At 33.6% G+C, this 21,368-nt stretch overlaps 1 protein-coding gene across 16 annotated transcripts in view; it reads left to right on the forward strand.

Moving 5' to 3' along the window:
- The window catches only part of CDC14A (cell division cycle 14A), a 284,358-nt gene that overhangs the window by 40,240 nt on the left and 222,750 nt on the right, over window positions 1–21,368 (forward strand). For 15 of the 16 annotated variants that reach the window (XR_004233993.1, XR_004233992.1, XM_031967153.1 and 12 more), the window contains one exon: window positions 6,713–6,805. The exons of the other annotated variant lie outside the window; for it this stretch is intronic. Coding sequence is in view for 13 of the 15 variants with exons in the window: in XM_031967153.1 (XP_031823013.1) it covers window positions 6,713–6,805 (93 nt within the window). In the remaining 2 variants the exon portion in view is untranslated. The remainder of the gene's footprint in view (window positions 1–6,712; window positions 6,806–21,368) is intronic. 16 annotated transcript variants of the gene reach the window in all.

Consider the following 21,368-nt stretch of genomic DNA (forward strand, 5'->3'; position numbering starts at 1 on the left):
GCCAAGAACCATACTGGGGTGCTTCAGCACTGTCCTAAGAATATCTTCCATCAAGAATATTTTCCATGCTCTGACTCCGAATTGAACACATTGATCCATTTATTCTGTAATCTTAGGGTGTCTCTATTGATCCGGAAGCCCTCTTTTGTATAGTGAGCACAATTGTATAGGTATTTGCCTATATTTCTACTTTATGGTATCACTTTATACTATCTAACTTTTCCTCCCCTTCTCCCAACTGAGGAAAGAAAAGAGAAATACAAAAAAGATAAAAGCATCACCCCGGAAACATAACAAAGCACTACTCAGAAATCACACAGGTGCCCATCCATCACTGTTGCCAAATACCTCATCTGCTCTGGCAGCCAAGGCTGATTTCTTTTTCTCCTTTATTTGGAGGGATACAAGTTAGATTCCTTTCCACTCTGAAATTCTGAGTCTCAAAAAGAACAAGTCTCATGGGCTTTTTTTTTTTTTTTTTAGCATAACTAAAATGAGAAAGAACTGAAATATAAGACATGTAGAGAGGTAAAAGAATGACTGTCTCCAGAGAAACAGGGTTTCTTTAATGGGTAAAGGTGTGGAATCAGCCAACAAATACTTATTGGGTATTTCCTTTGTGCAAGAATTATTTTAGGTGCTGTGGAATGATAGAAAGGAGATATAGCTTAGGATCAGGGAGAGAACTCTGGCCTGGGTTAGAGTCCTAGCATTGCTGCTTAGCCACTTTAGGATCTTGGCTACTTTATGAAATATACCTCACTGAGCCTCAGTTTCTTAGTTTGTAGAATGAGACAGTTACATTTTCTTTCTCTAAGGTCCTTCCCAGGCCTGACTTTTTATAAGCATAAAAATATGACTTAGATATATGCTGTCAAGGAACTTACAGTCTAGTTGAAGAGATTTTTAAATATAAGTATATGAAAAACTAAATAACATGGTAGATGAGATGATATATTTATTGGAAGGAGCACTAGACTCTGAGTTGGAACTGAGCCCTTTCCCTGATCTTAAGCTTAAAGCTGTATAGACACTAAGTACTAATAGGCTGTTTAAAGGAGGAGGGTGAGGTCACTGTGGACAAGGGTTCTCACGAGAGCTTGTCATTTCAGTTTTGTCTGAGTCTCTATGACTCCATTTGGTGTTTTCTTGGCCGAGGTACTGGAGTGGTTAGCTTTTTTTTTTTCCAGCTCCTTTTACAGATCAGAAATTCAGTGTTAAGTGACTTGTCCGGGGTCACACAAGCTAGCTAAATATTTAAGTCTGAATTTAGATTCTCCTGCCTCTAGGGCCAGTGCCTTGAGGAGAGCTTTAGACCAGAACCTCTAAAACTTTTTCCACATGTTATTTCTTTTCACCGAAGAAATTTTTCCGTGACCTCAGGTATATAGGTATATGAAATTGGTATACAGATCTAACATTGATTGATAATAAATCATGACCCTTACATTCAATTATAAGACTCTATATGAGGTTGTGAATCACAATTTAAGAATCTGGGCTTTAGACAATCTAATTTACTTCTTTTTTATCATTCCATCTCAATAATCTTAGTGATGTCTGAAAACATGTTAAGACAGGACAACAGCTTCTTCTAGCACTTTGTTCCAATATTTCTTAATTTATCTGGAAATATTCCTGAAGTCTAACTGAAATCTTTCCAACTACAGTTTAGACCTAACTCTATCTTGCAAATTTGATCTTGATGTATTGAATGGAATCTAACATTGGATTAATGCTTCTGATCCTAGTATTATGTCAAGGTTAATTTAAAAAATATACAATGAATTCATAATTTAATGATTTTGTGTTATTCTGGCCAAACACATATTAGGGAAAGAATCCTAGCAACCCTTGCTTAAGATGCAGGTCATGCTGCCATGGGCTAGTTTTCTGAATTTCTAATGTGATTGTGCAAGTTTTTAGCTTGTTTTCCTTATGTATTTTGATGACAGTGTCAGCATTGTAATTGCTGGTGGCCCTTGCAGACAGAAATTGCCTGGATTCACATTGTGGATTAGTCTGACTTCAACTGACTAGCTATGAGCTGAAAGACTGTAGCCAAGTCACATAACTTCTTAGGACCCCAGCCATCTCTCTTAAGATTATAAGTTACTGAGAAGTTGCTTGTGAAAGGGCTTTTTACTTTGTAAGGGCTTTGTGATAAATAATATTTTCTGATGAGATTCTCTAAGCTACTACTAAAATTGCAATATATGGATTCCCATACACTGTATAGAACTGGCTTTGGTATTACCATTAGATTAATCTTTTGTTTTAAAGTCAGAATTGTGGAGCCATTTGTTTTGGGGTGATTACATATTGATTTCTTTCAGGTAGCAAGCATTCTGTGTATAGAGTGACCTTGGTTTGAATGAGCAGTTGATTAGAAATGGAAAAATTCTCAAGCCCACACTTATTTCTAAACTGCTTCTTTGTGATTGTAGATCATAGAAAGGTCTTTATGAAATGGTAGTCACATTTTATTACTTTTTAGTGATTTTACCTGAAGGGGTGGTGGTGGAGGATGCCAAATTTGACAGGCATTCACTATAAATGCCACTTAAAAGAAAATACCATTAGCTGTTGAGAGAATAGGGTTAGAGGACCAAAAGAAAATGAAAATATTCTATTAAAAAACTTATTATTTAAAACAACTCTTGAAGCTTACTTGGGAAGAAAAACTTGACCCTTCTCTAACACTTTCAAAGATCCATTGAAGGTATTCCCTCTTCATATAGCAACAATAGCTTGAAACCGTTCTCTGCTTCCATGTCTTAACCTTCTGGTAATGAGCTTGTTTCAATTTTGTTAGACTTATCTCATCAGTAGGGCTTACAGACCTATACTCAAAGTCTTTCCAGAACTATATTCTGCTGACTTAGTTTTCAGAAAACCTAGTCTCATTACTTCTCTGCCAAGATGAGGCAGGGGGAGATGTCCCTCACATATTTAATATTTAGAATTTGACATTAGCAGATTGATTGAGCCTATTTATTTTTAATTTTCCTTACAGCTTGAGAGGAAAATTAAACTTTTTAAAGGAAATAAATTTCTATGGAAAGTGGAATAGTGTTTAATACAGTCATCCCTGACACCGATTTTCTTAATGTCTGAACTCAGGCATGCTGGTAAATGTTTAACAATGAGTCCTCTGAAAAAAATTTATACTGACACAATTTTCAGTTTAGTCTGCATTGTTCATATTTTCTCTATCACTTGGACTCTTGGACTCTGATTTATAGTATTTGCTGCTTAGTCAACAAACATTTACAGTGAAAATTTGGCATAGGTTTTTGTAGCTGGTTCCAGTATCACTGTCTACATTTATTTTAAAGTGTTTAAAATTTTCTTATACACATTTCTTTCACAAAATTTGTTGCCTAATGTGTGTTTATAGGAATGAATAGAGGGCTGGACAATTTTAGGAAGAAGGAGGGTGTCATAAAATCAGTAACCCAGATTTGAATGTTATTTTACGCTAATCTGGATGTTCACTAGAATTTAGTGAATGGAATGTTCATTCATATATTATTGTTTCTCATACTTTTGTCTTCTATCTCTTTTCACTCATTTTAAAATCTATATTCTGGTGGAAGTTTATGCAGTGTAAAACAAATGGTAATGAATGTTGTGGGAACTCTAGAATCTTGGCATTTGTCTTTTATCCTGAACAAATAATAAGCATAAACAATTTGCTTGTGACATAGCTTTAAAATAATGTTAGACGAGAGTCTAACTCACCCTTTTGTATACTGGGGAAGCTCACAGAATCTTTTTCTGAATGAGGTTTTTAAATGCACAAAATAAAATGGGAAACCAATGATATTGAAAATGCAGTTATTAAAATATTTACAAACAAAGTTCATGGAACTCAGATTAGGAACCATTTCTTTATAGAAACTGGATATGATTCTTGGTTTCAAGTGCTCTCTTGTCAGTAGAATGGACTTTTTTGAAGATCCCTAAAAGCCAAGTTCATGTGCCTTATTGTAGTGTTATAGCTATGAATAAAAACATAAACCATATTTTTTTTTGTGCAGCCAATGAACGTTTTCAAGAATATACCAATCCTGAGAAAGCTGGAGGTAAACATTTAGGTCATGGCTTATAATAGGAAACCTGTAAATAATTTTATTGCTTTTGCTGCGAGATTACCAGTGTTTGTACTGTGGCTGCTATTTCTTTGCCTATTATAGCACAGCTCCCAGCAAGAGAATGATGCTTTACCTCATGTTTGTGCCTTGATCTATTTCTTCCTACTACCTTGATAAGGCAAAGCTTGCTTGTTAAAAGGAGCGAATAGACCTTGTTCTTTCAAAGAACAAATAGATTATATATACAGGCAGCATTTTTGGTTTATTTTGCTCAAAAAAGTTTGATGTATTTTAACAACAAACAAAATAACTCTAAATGACTTTAAGGTTGTAATTTCAGCATGGCAAACAGTTTTTATTAAAAAAAAGACACTATATAAAATATATTTGACTTAAAATTAGCTTTTGAGCTTGAATTTTGCAATTTTGGCTTTCCTTTTAATTGCATATTTTGCTAATTAATGGGAAAAAAATTTACAAACTATCATTTTGATTGTTGAATGTTCAAATGATATGTGGCCTTCAGAGCTTCAAAGCTGTTCCAAATGTCAAGCAGCATGCTTCCGTGCAAGGCACCATCAGGTGAGCCATGGACAATCTCAGTTATTTGTTGTATTTATGGGTGGGTATTAGTATTTCAAGTTATTTTAATTAAGTTCATGTAGTTTATTTTTCAGAGGGAGTCATTAGGACTGAAATACCATTTTTCCTTTTTTACCTTCTTTCACTTTTGAGTTGGAAAATATCTCTCATATGTTCTTGTTTTATTTAATTCACATTGGCTCTCCTCCTCCAACTAGAATGTAAATGTCTTGAAAATAACTTTTTAATTTTGTTTTGTTTTGCCTTTGTTATCTTCAGGGTCTACCATAGAGCCCTGAATGTAGGAGGCATTTAATACATGCTTATTTCAGGTTACTGTGCTTTGAAGTAAAAATATACCACATTCCATGTTTTCTTTAATTTTCTAATAGTGATAAAAGCTTAGAAATGCTATAGATGTGATAATGGGCTGGCAACAATAAATGCCCTGTTATCTACTACTTTTCTATCATGTTCAATATACCACTGATTGTAGTTAATGGATGAGCCACTTCATCAAATCAATACTTAACCTGTTTGGAGAAACAGTTCCTTGTATACAGTCTTTATGTTTCTGTTCTTTATCTGGTATGACTAGGATAGTGTGTTTTAGATTCCTTTGGGATGCAAATACACAGATAGACCTTTTCACTTATATAGCAGATCTCTACCTTATCACTTATTTTAAGTTGTAGTACATTGTTCTCTAATTTTTTTGGTCTCTGCTGCTGTTGTTATTGTTGTTATTCCTTTCCTTTAGTGAATTTCTTTCTTTCCCCCTCCCCTCCTTTTTTCTTTTACTTCTTCATTTAGCATTATTTTGTTGTTTTTCGGTGTTAGGGAAGGCAATATATGTGAATAGATAACTAATACGGAATGATTTGAGATTGAAGAGGACTTTAGCAACTAGGGGGATACATTTTGATTTTTTAAAAAAATTTCTGGGTGGTTTCTATGAGCAGGTTTCACTATTTAAATTATATATTAATAAGAGTTTGAATTAATGCTTTGACTTTATGAAATTAAAACAGATTTGTGGAATTTGTCATATCTCTTAATTGATAATCAACAATTTTCTTAATTTTAGGTGTAAATGTAGCAATCATTTGTGTTTGGTGTATGTGGATATCATACAAAGTTATATATTTAGTATAACCTTTTTGAGGTTTTTTTTTTTTTTCCTTCTCCCAACAGCTTCTTTGCAGGTAATTTAAAATGACTGGTTTAATAGATCACTAAATAGTAGATAAAACCCCCTAAAAACATTAGACTTGGTAATTTGTCAGACAGTTTTAAAGAGAAAACAATAGATTAGATTTAAAAAAATCTTTTATATATTTTTTCTTTTATATATTTTTCTTTATTTTTATATTTTCTTTTGCCCCCTTCCTGGGTAACAATTTCTCTCCAAATCTCTTTTTATTCATATCTGATATGCATAATACTATACTTTTTTTTTTTAAAAGTTATTTTCTGTTGGTTTTAGCTCCCCTTTTTGATCATAAGCCCTATGAAGTGTAGGAACTGTTTTATTTATCTTTGTACCTCATCTATTTCCTTGAACATATGAAGCGCAGAAACGGATGATTTTGAAAGGGAATTAGGAGTAGAAATACGGTTTACTGACTTAGTTTAATCACATCAATTATGTTTCTTTGGCTTTTAAGTTAGAAATATTTTGGAAAAAAGAGACACATGAAAATACTTCCTGTCTAGTATAGAGCCCTATAAGTTAATCATTTTTATGGTGAAATATTCATTATGATGATAACTATCTGTATGGGAGTATACTATGGAAAGTGTGAAAGAGTAGTAGATTCACAAAGCAAACATATAACCTGAATGTCCCATGGATGAACATTATTCAAAATTATCCTCATCTAAAAGCTAGTGTGCCAAGTTCTTTTTTGTTTGTTTGTTTGTTTTTTCAATTTGAGAGGGATTTAGGTTTTATCTTTGGGTCATATATGTCTGTTCTTGTTTGGACATTGCAATAATATAGTTACACTATCATGTTTTTTTCCTCTATTTAGTCATACAGTTTATCAAGAAAGAAAATAGTGCACTACACCAGTTTTGATCAACGAAAGCGAGCGAATGCAGCATTTTTAATAGGTTCTTATGCGGTAAGTAGATTGGAAAAAATTGTCATGCTGATGCATTTGTACATAATAATTCTCTTTTTGCTGAATAAATTAGCTCTTGGGCAGAGGGCATGGTGTGTTAAAGGCAATACCATAGGGTGTTTTGGAGTGGTGAATTTTGTAGCAAGGTGATAGTTACTCTCTGGACTTTATCCTAGAAGCTAGTGATATCACATTGGAAAAAGTACTTGCAGTTTGGGTTCCACTGAGATAATGGTGTCAGAAAAAGCAGTAAGAGAGAGCTAGAATAACCTATTCAAGAAGTCTTTTGGAACTTTAGAGGACTGGCAGCCATAATTATATTCTTTTTCTGATGACTTTCTTCATGATCATGAGTTCATTAGCACTAAGAAGAATAGAAATACAAATCTAATCTCGTCTAGGTAGCAATACTGGGGTGTGTGTGTGTGTGTGTGTGTGTGTGTGTGTGTGTGTGAGAGAGAGAGAGAAAGAGAGAGAGAGAGACAGACAGACAGACAGACAGACATACAAAGATACAGAGAGAGAAATAGAGGGAGAGGAAAAGGGAAGAGAGAGAGAAATAGGCAGAACATTAAATTTGGAATTAGTATTCATTTTTTCCCTTTTAGATTTTAGCAAGTACTTTAGAAAGACCCCAAAATCATTTTTCTGTTCTGGAGATTTGTAGACTATTTTTCTGACTGCTATTATAAGGATATGTGTTACGTATGTGTGATATCTATGTACTGTATATGTTGCTTTAAAACAGGACTTAACAAATTTGAATTTTGATATAGGAGCCAGCCCTGAAATTTAGGGGCACAATGAACTTTTTTTTTAGTTCTCAAAGTGGACAGAATGAAGGTGGCATATTGCCAGTGGATCACCTTTTTTTTAAGCCTTAGTTTAATGTCAGTAGGAAAAGAGTTTTTATGTCATACCATCATCCTTAGGATATTAGTTCACACTTTTCTTCAGATGGAATCTACTGTTGGTATAAGATCTGTTCAGGTTTGGGTTTAGATTTTGAGAAGGCTGCAGGAAGGGAGATCCAACAACTTGCAATTAAATACTAATACATCAAGCTGAAAGCCTTAAGGAAAAAGGCCCAAATGTATGTCAGAGCACAGGAAAGCTGACAGATGGCTGGAGGGTCTTAGTCTGTTTAACTCTAAAAATTGATGACTTAGAATGACAAGGAAATAAGAGCAATCTCTGCTCACCATCATTCTATTTCCTTCCCCCTCCCTGCCCTTTCTTGGTCTTGTCTAAAACTGTCTTGTTTAAAAACACACTTCACTTTTTTTCCTGGTTATTGCACAACATAACGACTGGACTGGGAGAAAAGCTCAACCACTAATTATCTGAGTATCCCTAGACAAAACTTGTTAATTTTTCTGAGCCTTAATTTCCTCATCTGTGCTATAAGAAAAGAAGAGAGAGAAGTTTTAGTTTTATGACAGTTTTCTGGTTTTAGCATTCCATTAGTCTGTTTTTTTCCCTTCTCTTTAAAACCACATGCAAATCTGGCTGTTGTCATGATGAGTTAGTGAGTTGGTGGGAGATTGAGTTAATTTAAACCAAGCATAATGCTTGCATTTGATTTTGCATTTGTAATTAATGCTCATTTGAATTTGGCTAATTGATACCTTACTTATAAGATAGAAAGCCTGTCATAATGTCAGGGTTTGAGCCACATAAATAATCAGCTCTTTCCTCTTGGGTTTAGATGATGATTTGTGGTTAGGATGTTGTCGTTAGTCCTCCTGTTAAAGATTTTATCTTGCTTTAGTCTAGTTTCTAAAAACATCCTTTCTTGGGAAAGGTATCTCAACTTGGAAATTCTTCCCCTAAGTCTAATTTTAAGTTACTGATAGATTATAAGGTCGTTAAAAGTAGGAATTATTTCACATTTTTTGGCTTGGTTATCTCCACTGCTCTGCACAGATCTGTCACATAGTAGGCACTTAAGAAATGATTATTGGTTAATTGATTTAGTGTTTGGGTTCCAAAGATTGGTGAGGCTGACATCAAGAGCAATTCATCTATCTTTTCCCTCATCTATCTTTTCCATAGCTGTCCACTTTGACATAGTCTAATGGATTTAAGTTTTGTGCCATGTTTCAGAGAACCTTTGGTTTCCATTAGGCATTTCTAGGAGAACCTTATAAAGAAAGTATGGTAGGTACATTTAAACTTGCCTATTTTACCACCAGAATCCTTTAGACTTTGCTGCAATGATAGAATAGGTGTTGGGGCTCCTTCACATATGGAAAGGCTTTAATTCCTTAAGAGACTTACAAAACCTTCTGGTCTAATGAAAGAAGCCTAGCATAATGCCCTATTTGCATGTTATTTATGTATATCTAAAAAGCTGTGTTTAAAGTAGTTGTTTTAGGAATCCTTGTTGATTCATTTTTAAAAAATGTCACACTTGTTTTGTAAACATCAGATTCATTTCCAAATATCTTCCTATCCTTTCCCTCTCCACATAACCATCCCTTGTAAGAAAGAATAAAAAAGTTGACAAATATTTATTAAATGCTTACTATATACCAGGTTCTGTATTAATTGTTGGGAATTTAGCAAAAGGTGAAATTATATTCTTTTCCTCATGAAGTTTACATTCTAATGGAGGGGAAAACATGCAGATGAGGTTTCTATAAGATAGATGTAGGGCAGCTGGAAGGTCCAGGCAGTTGGAAGTTATGACTAAGGAAAGGAAAGGAAAGGAAATTTGCCAGCCTAAGTAATGCTTGGGATAATATCTGCCCTGATTTGCTTCAGGAGATTGATGTTAGGAGCAAATAGAATAAAATAAATAACTGGCTTTTCAAGATTCTAAAGTAACACTACAGATATCAGGTATAATAATAGATCTAGCTAAAACAGTCACAAAACAATAATATGAGCACTATCATATGCAAATCGAATTGTTGTTCAGCTATATTCAAAATAAAACACATTTTTTGAAAATATAAAACTTAGGCTGTTTTAAAACAGGATTTATTTGCCCCAAAGACTTAGAGAAATCAAGGTTTTAACCTTGTTCCTTCCATTAATTTGTGACTTTAATGAGGTCAAAAGTCTCTTCTTTTGATGAGATTCTTAAACTTCATATATACCTGCTCTCTTATCTCTAACTTCTTTCCTAGACCTTATTCTTTTCAACATTTTTATCAGTTAGTTAGATGGAAAAAAATAGAAGATTTGTTTATCAAATTTATGGATATTAGAAAATTTAGAGGGATAGCTAAATTCATTAGTTGACATAATCAGGATTCAAAATGGCTAGAGCAATGAGCAAAATTTAACTTGAATTGAGATAATTAATATACAAAGTCAGCAAGAAGAGAACAGCATTCCATGTAAAGAAGACTAGATCTTTCTCATTTGTACAAAGAAGTGGCTAGTCTAGATAGGCTGATATCTCTTTTAGTTCCTAATCCTGTGCTCTTTTGATTACTATCTTCAAGTGCTGGAATGGCTGTTTCCATTTACATGTTTCCATGTAAATAGATTTAGTTTCATGATATCATACATAGATTTAGATCTAGAAGGTTTCTCAGGGATTACAAAATCCATCCTTCTCATTTTACAGATGAAGAAACTGAGACCTAGAGAGAATTTATGAAATTCGTGAATATCCAGTATTTCTGCACTGGTAACAAGTGGCTGAGCCAGGATATGAACCTAGAACTATTGATTCGAAATCCAGGGATATTTCTTACTTTTAGTTTCAAAAATTTCAGATAAAGGATCTAAGATACAAAGAAGCCAAATTTAGGACTAGGGTAAAGGAAAACTTCTGATACCTAGAACTAGTTGGAAGTATAATAGGACACAGGAGCTAATGGAATATCTTCAATAAAAGATTGGATGACTACATATTTCTGTTGTAAATATTATTTTCCCCCAAAGTGTGTGTATGAAATTTTGTGAGTATGTGAGAGCTGTCAAGAAAATACAAATAATAATAGCAAGAGTTCCTATTTCTATAGTGATTTTAAGATTTTGCTTGTAGGCAGAGAATATATTATTTTTCCATTTTACAGAAAGGGGAATCAAGGCCTAAAAAGATTGAATGAGTTCAATATCAGACAGCTGTCAGTTGTTGGAGCCAGGACTTATATCTAGATCTTATGGTTTTAATTCTAGCTTTTCTCCTCTCATATTCAGCTTCCTCAGAATTAGCTTCTTATTTAGAAAAGATAACTGAGACTTGCTGGTGGGTCTATCCAGGTCACACAGCTAGAAGTGACAGAACCCTGGGTAACTTGTTGCCAGAGATTTTATATAAGAGATTTGTCTTCTGATATGAGTTGGACTAGATGGAGGAATTGAGGATGTTTAGCAAAGAGAAAAGAAAATTTGTTAGAGGGCAGAAGGCACAGTAATGATCTTCAGACCATTCAGATCAGAAGAGGATCCAATGAGAAGAAGAATTTGTCATGTGAAAGAACCTTGGATCCAGAAGGCTTTGGCCAGTGTGGTGGAAGTTGTGGATAAGAAAATTTCATTTCAATTATCCAAGCATAAAAACTGTCTGAAAACTGTATATACTGCTGCAAGTGATAGTTTTGAAATTGAAACTATTCAGACAGAGGTTGGATATTGTATCATTGATGTGGTAGAGGAGAAGATTCATTGACCAATTGGAAGCTTGAACTGGATAGTCTCTGAGGTGCCTGTATTTCAAGAAATAGATGGTTCTTTCAGCCAAAGAAACATATGCATTGTTAAAAGGTGAAACAAAAAAGCAGAACAAGATATCAATAGCAGTGTTGGTTCAAAGGAAATTTAGTTTCTTGTCTTTAGTACTTACACCACAAAAATTACTGTTGATGTCAGACAGTACATTTTCTGTTCCTCTTTATTGGTATTTTGGTAAGTCTAGGAGATTGTATATTTTCTACTGTTTGTTAGGGAGGAAGGAAAGAAGAACAGAAGGAAGGAGAGAGAAAAGAAAGGGACAAATAGGGTAAGTTTAGAAGATTATATATTTTCTACTGTTTGGTAGCGAGGGAGGAAAGAAGAAAAGAAGGAAGGAGAGAGGAAAGAAAGGGACAGATAGGGTAAGTTTAGAAGATTATATATTTTCTACATAGCGAGGGAGGAAAGAAGAAAAGAAGGAAGGAGAGAGGAAAGAAAGGGTTAGAGATTTAAGGAGAATAGTGGAGGGCAAATGATTTCCCCCAATTTTCTATTAAAAAAATTACTTGGTAACTAAAAGTGCTTTTGTGAGATTTGTATTTACCTTTTGTTGTCTTGAAATAGGTCAGGCTGTTTTTTTATTCTCCAGGTTCCTGTTTGGCAGCTCTAAAAGAGGTCAGGCCCTCACTATTGTCATGGGGCTGAAGGATTTTTCTGCCCTAGTCCAGAAGCTCTGCTCTTTTCTTAGGGGCTGTTCAGGTCAGAGGTCTTGGTTCTTTTACTTACTTGCTGTGTGGTCCTGGACAAATCTCTTTTCCTCTCTGAGCCCATTTCCCCCCTTAGTTGTAAAAAATGAGGATAGCAGTATTTATTTATCTACCTCAAAGGGTTGCTGTGAGCAGAGGGCTTTATTAAACCTCAAATCTCTATAAAAATGTGAACTGCTTCTACTAGGGCTTTTCCCCCCTTAGGCTTGCTTAGTAGTTAGTTTGTACCTTATGGAGAACAGATTAGAATTTCAGCTCAATAGTTTCTATTAGTTGCAAAACTTTTTTTAAAAGTAGTAAAGAATATCAGTTATTTATTTTTTAGTAATTGTTACTATATCTTTAAAATGTATCATCTAAACTTCTTTTCTCATATCTATTATCTTGCCTTATACTTAATGCCTATTGAATTGAATTGCATATATTGATGCTTTATTTCTCAATAATCAACTACTTAAACTCACTAATAAATATGAAATATATATTGGGGTCACTCAGAATGCACAAATTATGCCTGTGGAGAATCTTGGCTTCTGGAGTAAAAGGTCATTTTTATGAATATGTTGTACTGAAGAAGATTATTTGTTTGGGGCTTCATTGATAAGGATTGGAATGATTTGTCATGAAGATATTTTATGTAGTTTAACATGCCATTTTCCCCTAAAATTTCACCATAAATTATATCTACATTCTTTGCAGTCAAAATAATCTGTTTCATAGACCTTTGCAGTGTTGAAGATCTTGGGAAAAAATAGGTGTTTGGGTTAGACATAAAAGATATATTGAGATTATATGGGGAAAGAGCTAGGGCTTTTATTTTGTAAGTGTTGGGATTTGTACTCATACATTAAGAGCTCTTCTTAACTTCTTTCTTCAGTTTTAAAACTTAAAAAGACCAGAATTTTGTTAGTGTGGGTGCTCTTTCCACTGATACACATCGTAATTCCTCTCCATGTGCCTTAGTATAGATGATGTTCATGAATTATGTAGCTTGGCATTCATGTGGCTAAAACAAATTTACACTTTGTGGCTAATCTTTTAGTAATAAGCCTCCCAAGTTTAACTGGAGTGGGCTTGAGATACATTGCCAGGCCTATAATTGAAGTTGTTCCAGCTCTGACAGGATATATTAGAGTTTGTGCTCCATTCATATAATTAAAAAACTCATTTTTATGCCATGGTAAAACAATTTATTGGGAAGCCTTATCCTATCTGATCTTTCTGTTAACTGATGAGGAGAAAAGAGCTTTGTTTATAATTTATTATTTTCACCACCAGAGAGTTGGCCATCAGATGATAAGAGTATTATTATTTTTTGGGAGGAGGGATGGCTTAAGGAACCCATAAAGGTAATTTGCCAAGGTGTGTGGAGATTACAATTTCATGTTAAGGAAAGGAGCACCCCAATTTTTAAGTACTGAAGGAAGATTATTTAATATTTGAATAAGTTTCTATGGCTCTTTCCCCAATATATAAAACTAATGAATAATAATTAGACATCATTTCCTCCCTTATTTAGCAGTAAATAATCAACACACTTTGTACAATATACCATATATACTTTTTGGACCTTTAAACAGAGATGAAGCCTGTTTTGTTTCTTAATGAAGTGCCTTGGAACAAATTATTTCATAGGACACTTTGTGCTCACAAACTAATAGAGTAGCAGTGATATGGCACAGATTTTCTCTGTGAGAGATGACAGGCTGTTTTGCCAAAGCCTCTGAATGCATTACCTTTCTTGATTGCTGAAGTGTAGTGCACTGTTGCTTCTTAGCCTTTCCTGGCTAAGTGACTGCTAAGAATGAATTCCTGAGAATGTTTTTCTCAAAACTATAGAGTTCTTTATTCTCAAAGACTAAAATTAGCTCTTAGTTTTTTTTTTTTGAAAAGTAAAGTGAAGAAAACATAAGAAAGCCATGAATGTGTTTAGACACTGTATATATATAGGGCTTATAAAAAGTAGCCAAAAGTATTGGTTTAAAATCATAGGATTTTATATTTAGGGTTGGAAGGGACCTTAGAGGGATATAGTTTAAAAACTCTTAACACTTAAAAAACATTTAAAAAGGAATCACTTTTTCCTTAAATGGGCTGATAATTAATTCCAGGATAGGAAAGCTATGCTGTTCGAAGACTCATTTACAAGATCTGCAATTACAAATTGTTGTGAATTTTACATTTGTTGGCCTTTGAAGATTGGTCCTTGATTAATTATGCTGGAAATAAGCACCAGAAAAGGTTTGGTTGACAGAACTTTCATTTACAAATCTATTATTCATTGACATTTTGAGTTGTTACTGTTTTTTCAGAAATTGAAGAATACTTGCTTAATAATGGTATGGTTGTCAGAGGGCTATATTGGAACCCTTCATTTAGTCTAAATTTTTATTAGGCATGCAAATCAGAGTGAAATCATAGACCCAAAGGCTGATAAAAACGGCTTACCGGAAGTTAAGAATTTAAATGGAAACTGAATAAAGAACCCATATGGTTATTATCATACATTTCTAGTTCCTCATTTTAACTAGCAAAGATTGAAGAACTGATTGGTAGAAATTTTGCAGTCAGATGATGATGATGATTACTTTTTTTTAAATCCAGTACAGTCTCATGGACATTCATTTGACAGTTGTTGAGTACTATTAGTACATGCCCGTTGGTGTATCCCAGCATGCATTCCTCAAGCACCTTGCTGCTCCCTGTAATGGGGAGTTATCTCCTCTTTCTTAAAAAAGCTTAAATAGCATCACAACAAGGAGACCAATTCACTGCTCTGTTTAGTTTGTTTACTCTTAACATTTCCCTCTCCCTCTTTTCCCATTGTGGATGGTTTTTAGTTTGTGACAACCTTATACAACTTTATACTCCATATTTTTATTTTGAGAATTTTTTTTGTTCTCTTGCCATTTGATATGCTATGAGATTTTTTTCATTATATTTTCAGAATTTGGGACTTTTTGTCAATATAGAGTATTATATATATATTTTTGAACTTCAGTGAGTGTGTATGTACAGTTTAGTAATGGTTTTACATATATATTCTCTTGGGAACACATCAGTTTACTTTCCATGTAGGGAAGAGGAAGAAAGTTTGTGCTCAGGTTTTGTATAAACCAAGTTGGGGTGGGGGAGTGAAAGAGTAACCTATATTCAAGCTAAAAAACTTATTTCTTCCTCAAGGATAAAAAAAAATAAACTAAACTAAATTGCTTTCCATTTGTACATAACCCTTGATTGATTTTTTCTCCTTATCACTTTATCCAAGAGTCAGTTGGCTCTTAGAAAAAATATAACTCTCTGTTCCTCTAATGCAAGTGTGAATCTGCTTTCCATTTTCTTCCAAGATATTCTATATAATTGTGAAAGAATATCTTGCTTTAATTTTGATTTATTCTTTTTTTGTTATATTGAGCTACTCTCCAAGATTTACAAAAGTTTACATCCTCCTAAAACTGTATATTTTAATTTTTTCAGGGCTTAACTTTCACTTTAGGAGAAAAAGGAGATAAGTGTAATGGGAATATAGCGTTAAATTCCCTGCTTTGTGGTCAGTATTTTCTCCCTTAGTCTATTCACCCTTACTGTATTTACAGAATAGAAACTCTGACTAGAAACTTTTGTGTCATAAAAATTTTCATGATAATCAGATATATTCTAGGACCTAGTCTGATAATTCTCTCTGAACTTCAACCATAAATAAAGACCAATACAGTCAAAGTTACAGTGATTTTTTTCCTCTCCATGTCTGCTTGTGCAATTCATCCTTCCTATTCTTGCTCAACTACTATGTGGTATATCAGGCCTTTCTTGGTTTTTCCCTGAAATAAGTCCTTTCTCTCTTTCCTCCAATCCACACAATGCTTCATTTGTACTTGTCTAATTCTACTTTCTTTTTTGCCCTGTTTTATAATTATTTGTAGGCATATCTTAGCTCACCTACCTCTACATTCAGTAAAGTAAAGATTTTTGTATCTCCACCATGACATCAAGATAAAGTATTTTACATTCATTAGGTGCTCATTATTTAGTAGTGAATATCTGTGAGAATGGGTGTTGGGTTAAAAGAACAAGCAGTCCACCTGCAGAAATTCTACTAACCAACTCTTTTCTTATTTGCCAGTGTTGTAATACAAAGAATTAGAAAATATATAGCAATAATGTGGATTCTTTGTTTTCTATAGAAATTCTCAGTTGTCTATAGTATAGTATCTGTCTGTTAGGCTCATGTTCTTTCAAACTTTGCACTAGTAACATGTAGCATTTATAAAGTGCTTTAAGAATTGCAAAATGTTTTATATATGCTATCTCTTTTGTTTGTCATAAAAATCCTGTGAAGGAGATGTTATTATCTTGATTTTATAGTGGAGAAAACTAAGGCTGGGGTCCAGGAAATTGCTTAGAATCAGACAGATAGTATCTGAGACAGAATTTGAATCCATGTTCTCCTGCTTTCAAGTTCAACAAACTATTCACTAGGCCACCTATGTGCACCTAGTGATTTCATTATAATTTACTTTTTGATAAAATGATGATGCTTTTATGCATTTGTACATAATAGATATACGTGTATTTGTATAACTGCATATAATAAATATATATATATATATACACACACATACTATGTATATGTTGACATAGATCTATATTTATTTATGCATAAATCAAAAAATGAGGAATTTCCTCTACCAATGTAGATTGGCAAGTGCCCTACCACTTAAAAGTCTTAAAAGAATTTCTATGAGGTACTGGTATTGTGTCCAGGTTTATATAGAGGTAGTATGTGTTAGAGAAGGAACAAATCTCTTCCTGACTCTGAGGCTACCTTTCTACCTTCTACCATTCATTCTGCCTCTTATCTCTTTTTCTTTCTTTCTTTCTTTTTCTCTTTCTTTGTCTCTTTCTTTCTCTTTCTCTCTCTTTCCTTCTTTCTTTTTTTCTTTTTGCTGAGATAATTGGGTCTTTACTTCTTTCCTTCCTTTTTTTCTTTTTGCTGAGGCAATTGGGGTTAATGACTTACCCAGGGTCACACAGCTAGGAAGTATTAAGTATTTGAGGCCAAATTTTTTCTTATCCTTCAAATTAAAAATTTTTTTGATGATCATTTCCTATTTGATTACTAATACTTTCTGATTACTTGACCACCAAATGTATCCTTCCTCTGATTCTTTGCCACACTTAAAAAGGCATTGATATAAATATTTTTGTACATATAAATCCCTTTTTTTAAAAAAAAAAATCTCTTTGGGATAAAGACCTACTAGTGATATTGCTAGGTCAGAAGTTATATACTTTTGATCATGGCTTTCACATGGACCAATAATTCTTAAATTTTCTCTCCTTGATCTATTTTCCAGGTTAATTGTTTTTCCAATAAAATATTTTATATTTTCTTCTGTTTTTCTTTTGATTTTATTGTATTATAGATGTTTCATAAAATCATCAGCTTCTGCCATTGGCCCAGTTGTAATATTCAAGGAATTAGTTTCTTCAGTGAGCTTTTATGCCTTTTCCATTTGGCCAATTCTGCTTTTTAAGAAGTTTTTCTCTTGAGTGGACTTTTGTGCCTCTTTTACCATTTGGCCTATTCTGTTTTTTTAAATTATTATTATAGCTTTTTATTTACAAAATATATGCATGGGTAATTTTTCAGCATTGACAATTCCAAGCCCTTTTGTTCCATCTTTTCCTCTCCTTCCCTCCACCCCTTTCCCCAGATGGCAGGTTGACCAATACATGTTAAATATGTTAAAGTATAAATTAAATACAATATACGTATACATGTTCAAACAGTTATTTTGCTGTACAAAAAGAATTGGACTTTGAAATATTGTACAATTAGCCTGTGAAGGAAATAAAAATGCAGGCAGACAAAAATAGAGGTATTGGAAATTCTATGTAGTGGTTCATAGTCATCTCCCAGAGTTCTTTCGCTGGGTGTAGCTGGTTCAATTCATTACTGCTCTATTGGAACTGATTTGGTTCATCTCATTGTTGAAGATTGGCCTATTCTATTTTTTAAGATGTCATTTTCTTCAGCATTTTTTGGTATTCTTTTATCTATTAATTTTTTTCTTCATCCTTTACCTATTAATTTTTTTCTTCATAATTTTCTCTATCATTCTCATTTCTTTTCTCAATTTTTCCTCTTGTCTTGCTTATCTAATTTTTAAAATCCTTTTTGAACTCTTTTAAGAATTCTTTTTGGTCCTAAGACCAATTGACATTTTTCTTTGATGCTTTAGATGCAGCAGTTTTGATTTGTTGCCTTTTTCTGAATTTGTGTTTTGATCTTTTCTGTCACCATAGTAACTTTTTGTGGTCAGGTTCTTCTTTGTTTGTTTGTTTCTTTTGGTTAGTTTTTCTTTCCTGCCTATTTCTTTTATTATTTTTTTTTATTATAGCTTTTTATTTACATTGCCTATTTCTTTTAGCTTTATGTTAAAGTTGGACTCTGTTCCCCAGTGTGTTGGGACTGACTCAAGGTTCAGGTGTTTTTTATGCAGCTATTTTCAGAGCTTGTTCTGGGGATACATTTTCAGTTCTTTCAAGATATTGTGTAAGGATAGATGTATTGACCACTTTCCTGGATTGTGCTCTGGTCTGTGAATGAAGACCAGCAAACTTTTCTGCCCTAGAACTTTGATCAAAGTTTCTGTTTCCTTGTAGTCACAAGCTTTGATATGCTAGTGCTTCTCCTCACCCTGGGACTATGACCCAGGACTGTGACCAAGATCTGTATATGGCCAATGCAACAGAGTTCTCCACTTGTAGTGCATGCAAAAGAACCCTGTAGTCTTATTCTGACCAATTGTCTGACCCCTTCTTAGTGTCTATGGACTGAGAACTTTGGGAGACTGCTGTTTCAGATTCAGTTGTCCTGAAGGCTTGCTGATGGCCTCCCAGGTATGGTTCACTGCTGGCGTGGCTCAGCTGGACTGCACACCTCTCTCACTCCAGTGCCTACAGATCTTTCCTGCCAACTTTTCAAGTTGTCTTGGGCTGGAAAATTGTTACAGCCTGACCTTTTGTGGGTTATGTTAAGGGCACAGGTAAATTGGGTATAAATGAGAGAGACTATGTTTGTCTTGATTTTGCTGTTTGTGGAAACTTAAACTTAAAAAAAAGAAAGAAAACTTAAGATAGAGACATCAAAAGCGAATAGCTAACGTGGTTACTTTCTGAAAAAATCTCAACAGAGTAAACACAACTGATTTCATTATATGAATAATTGCATAATTTTGTATATGTCTTTAGAACTTGTCCTCAAGGCAGGGAAGAGGCATTATTGAAACACCTTTCTATTAGTTTTTCTGTAAATATCTAATTGTAGGATGAACTTGTTTTTCTTACTTTCTCTAAGCAACAAATCTCTTGTAAATAGTGAAAAGAACATCCTGCTCCTTGTTTGAGTTGCTTGTTGATCTTTGTATTTGAGTAAGTTCATAGAATAGTGGACAAGAGTGTCTACATTCTGTTTCCATAGTGATTTGTAACCTGATCTGTCAGTGTCACATTACTCATCTGGACCTTAATTTCTTTTCTGTTTGCATTATAGCTGATTATCTTTGCTCCCCAGAAATGCGAAAAAAAGAGTATTACTATAAAATGCTCTGACATTCTAAGTGGCTCAATATGTGAATATTAGACAATCTAATTTAAAAATTATAGTCTACCTGCAATTTTCTATTGACACAATTGTCTTTATCTTTTCTTGAAAATTATTTAACTTCCTGTGGAAGTTCTTGTTTTGCATAGAGGTGTTCCTTGAGTTACAGACATTTGGTTTGTGAAAATCCTGTTATGTATAAATATAGTTTTATCCTGTTTCTCTCCCCATGGAATGTAACCAAGCTATCTGGAGTTGTAAATGCCATCTAGTGACTGAAATGAGGAACTAACATAGTATCCTTGGTTTACTACCAACTTTTTTAATCTTACAGAAGTTACATATATGACATACTCTCACCCCTTTTCCCTTTATATTAGCATTTAAAATAATTAAAAAAAACCTTTTCCCAATTTCAGTTTCTATTATTGGAATTAAAGTATTTCCCTCTCCACCCCCATTTCATATATACAATAATTTACCTCATGGGTAAAATAGTAATGGATTTAGGCTAAACCAATATTTTAACTACTATTCATAATTCTATCTATAATGATTTCCAAAGGAAACTATATTTTGAATATATATACTCTATTTGAATATGTAAACCCATTTGTAAGAGGGAAATATTCTTATATTTGAAAATAATGTAAATGTCACTTTAGGCTATGGCAATGGTATGAACAGATTGAGTCATTAGGAATGTGCCAGATATGTTCTGGTAGTCCATGATTACTGGAGTATACTGTGAGTGCAAGGGGATTTACTGTGAGGTAAAACTGAATAAATAGATTGGGGCCAGATTATAAAAGGTCTTGGAGTTTGCTAATTGTAGTACTAAAAAGTTTAGACTTTGTTTTGTAGGCAGTGGCTAGTTCAAGATATTTGAGCAAGAAAGTGCTATAGTAATACCTGTTTTATTAGCAAGGTTATTTTGATAACAGATCAAATTTGTAGCATATAAGATTAGGCAACTTGATAGCTTGCTGAACTCATGCTATTAGGAGAAAGTAATTTAGGATGAATTGCAGGAAGGAGATAGAATGAAGGGAGATAGACTTATTCATAGGCAAATAAATTAGTTCAATAAGAGCTAATCATGAGGGTCTGAATAAGGTTATGAATAAAGTCAATGGGAAATTGGGACCAAATGCAAGAATCCTTAAGATTTGGTAACTGACTGGATAAAGACTGGATAAAGGGTCTGAATAAGTTTTTGAAGATGATTACATCCCTTTGCCATATTGTAAATCACACGACAATTTTATATATTTATGCATATTCCCCACTCTACTACAAAGATCCGCAGTTTAGTGTTTGCTGAATTGAATTTGGATAATTGGGAAGATAGTGGGGCCATTAATAGAAATATCAGAGAAAGAGAAATTTTAGGATGAGAAAAAGAAAGATGAATTCAGTTTTATATATGCTGTATCTGATATATCATTTGAACATCTGCTTTAAAGACAGTATGAAATTGGAAGGTCATTGTCTTTGGGAGAAAGTTTTGTAATGTTGTTCTTTCAGTGATTCCTGAACTCTGATACTTTTGTCA

Source organism: Sarcophilus harrisii, chromosome 4 (genome assembly GCF_902635505.1).
Source record: "Sarcophilus harrisii chromosome 4, mSarHar1.11, whole genome shotgun sequence".
Taxonomy (NCBI): Eukaryota; Metazoa; Chordata; class Mammalia; order Dasyuromorphia; family Dasyuridae; genus Sarcophilus; species Sarcophilus harrisii.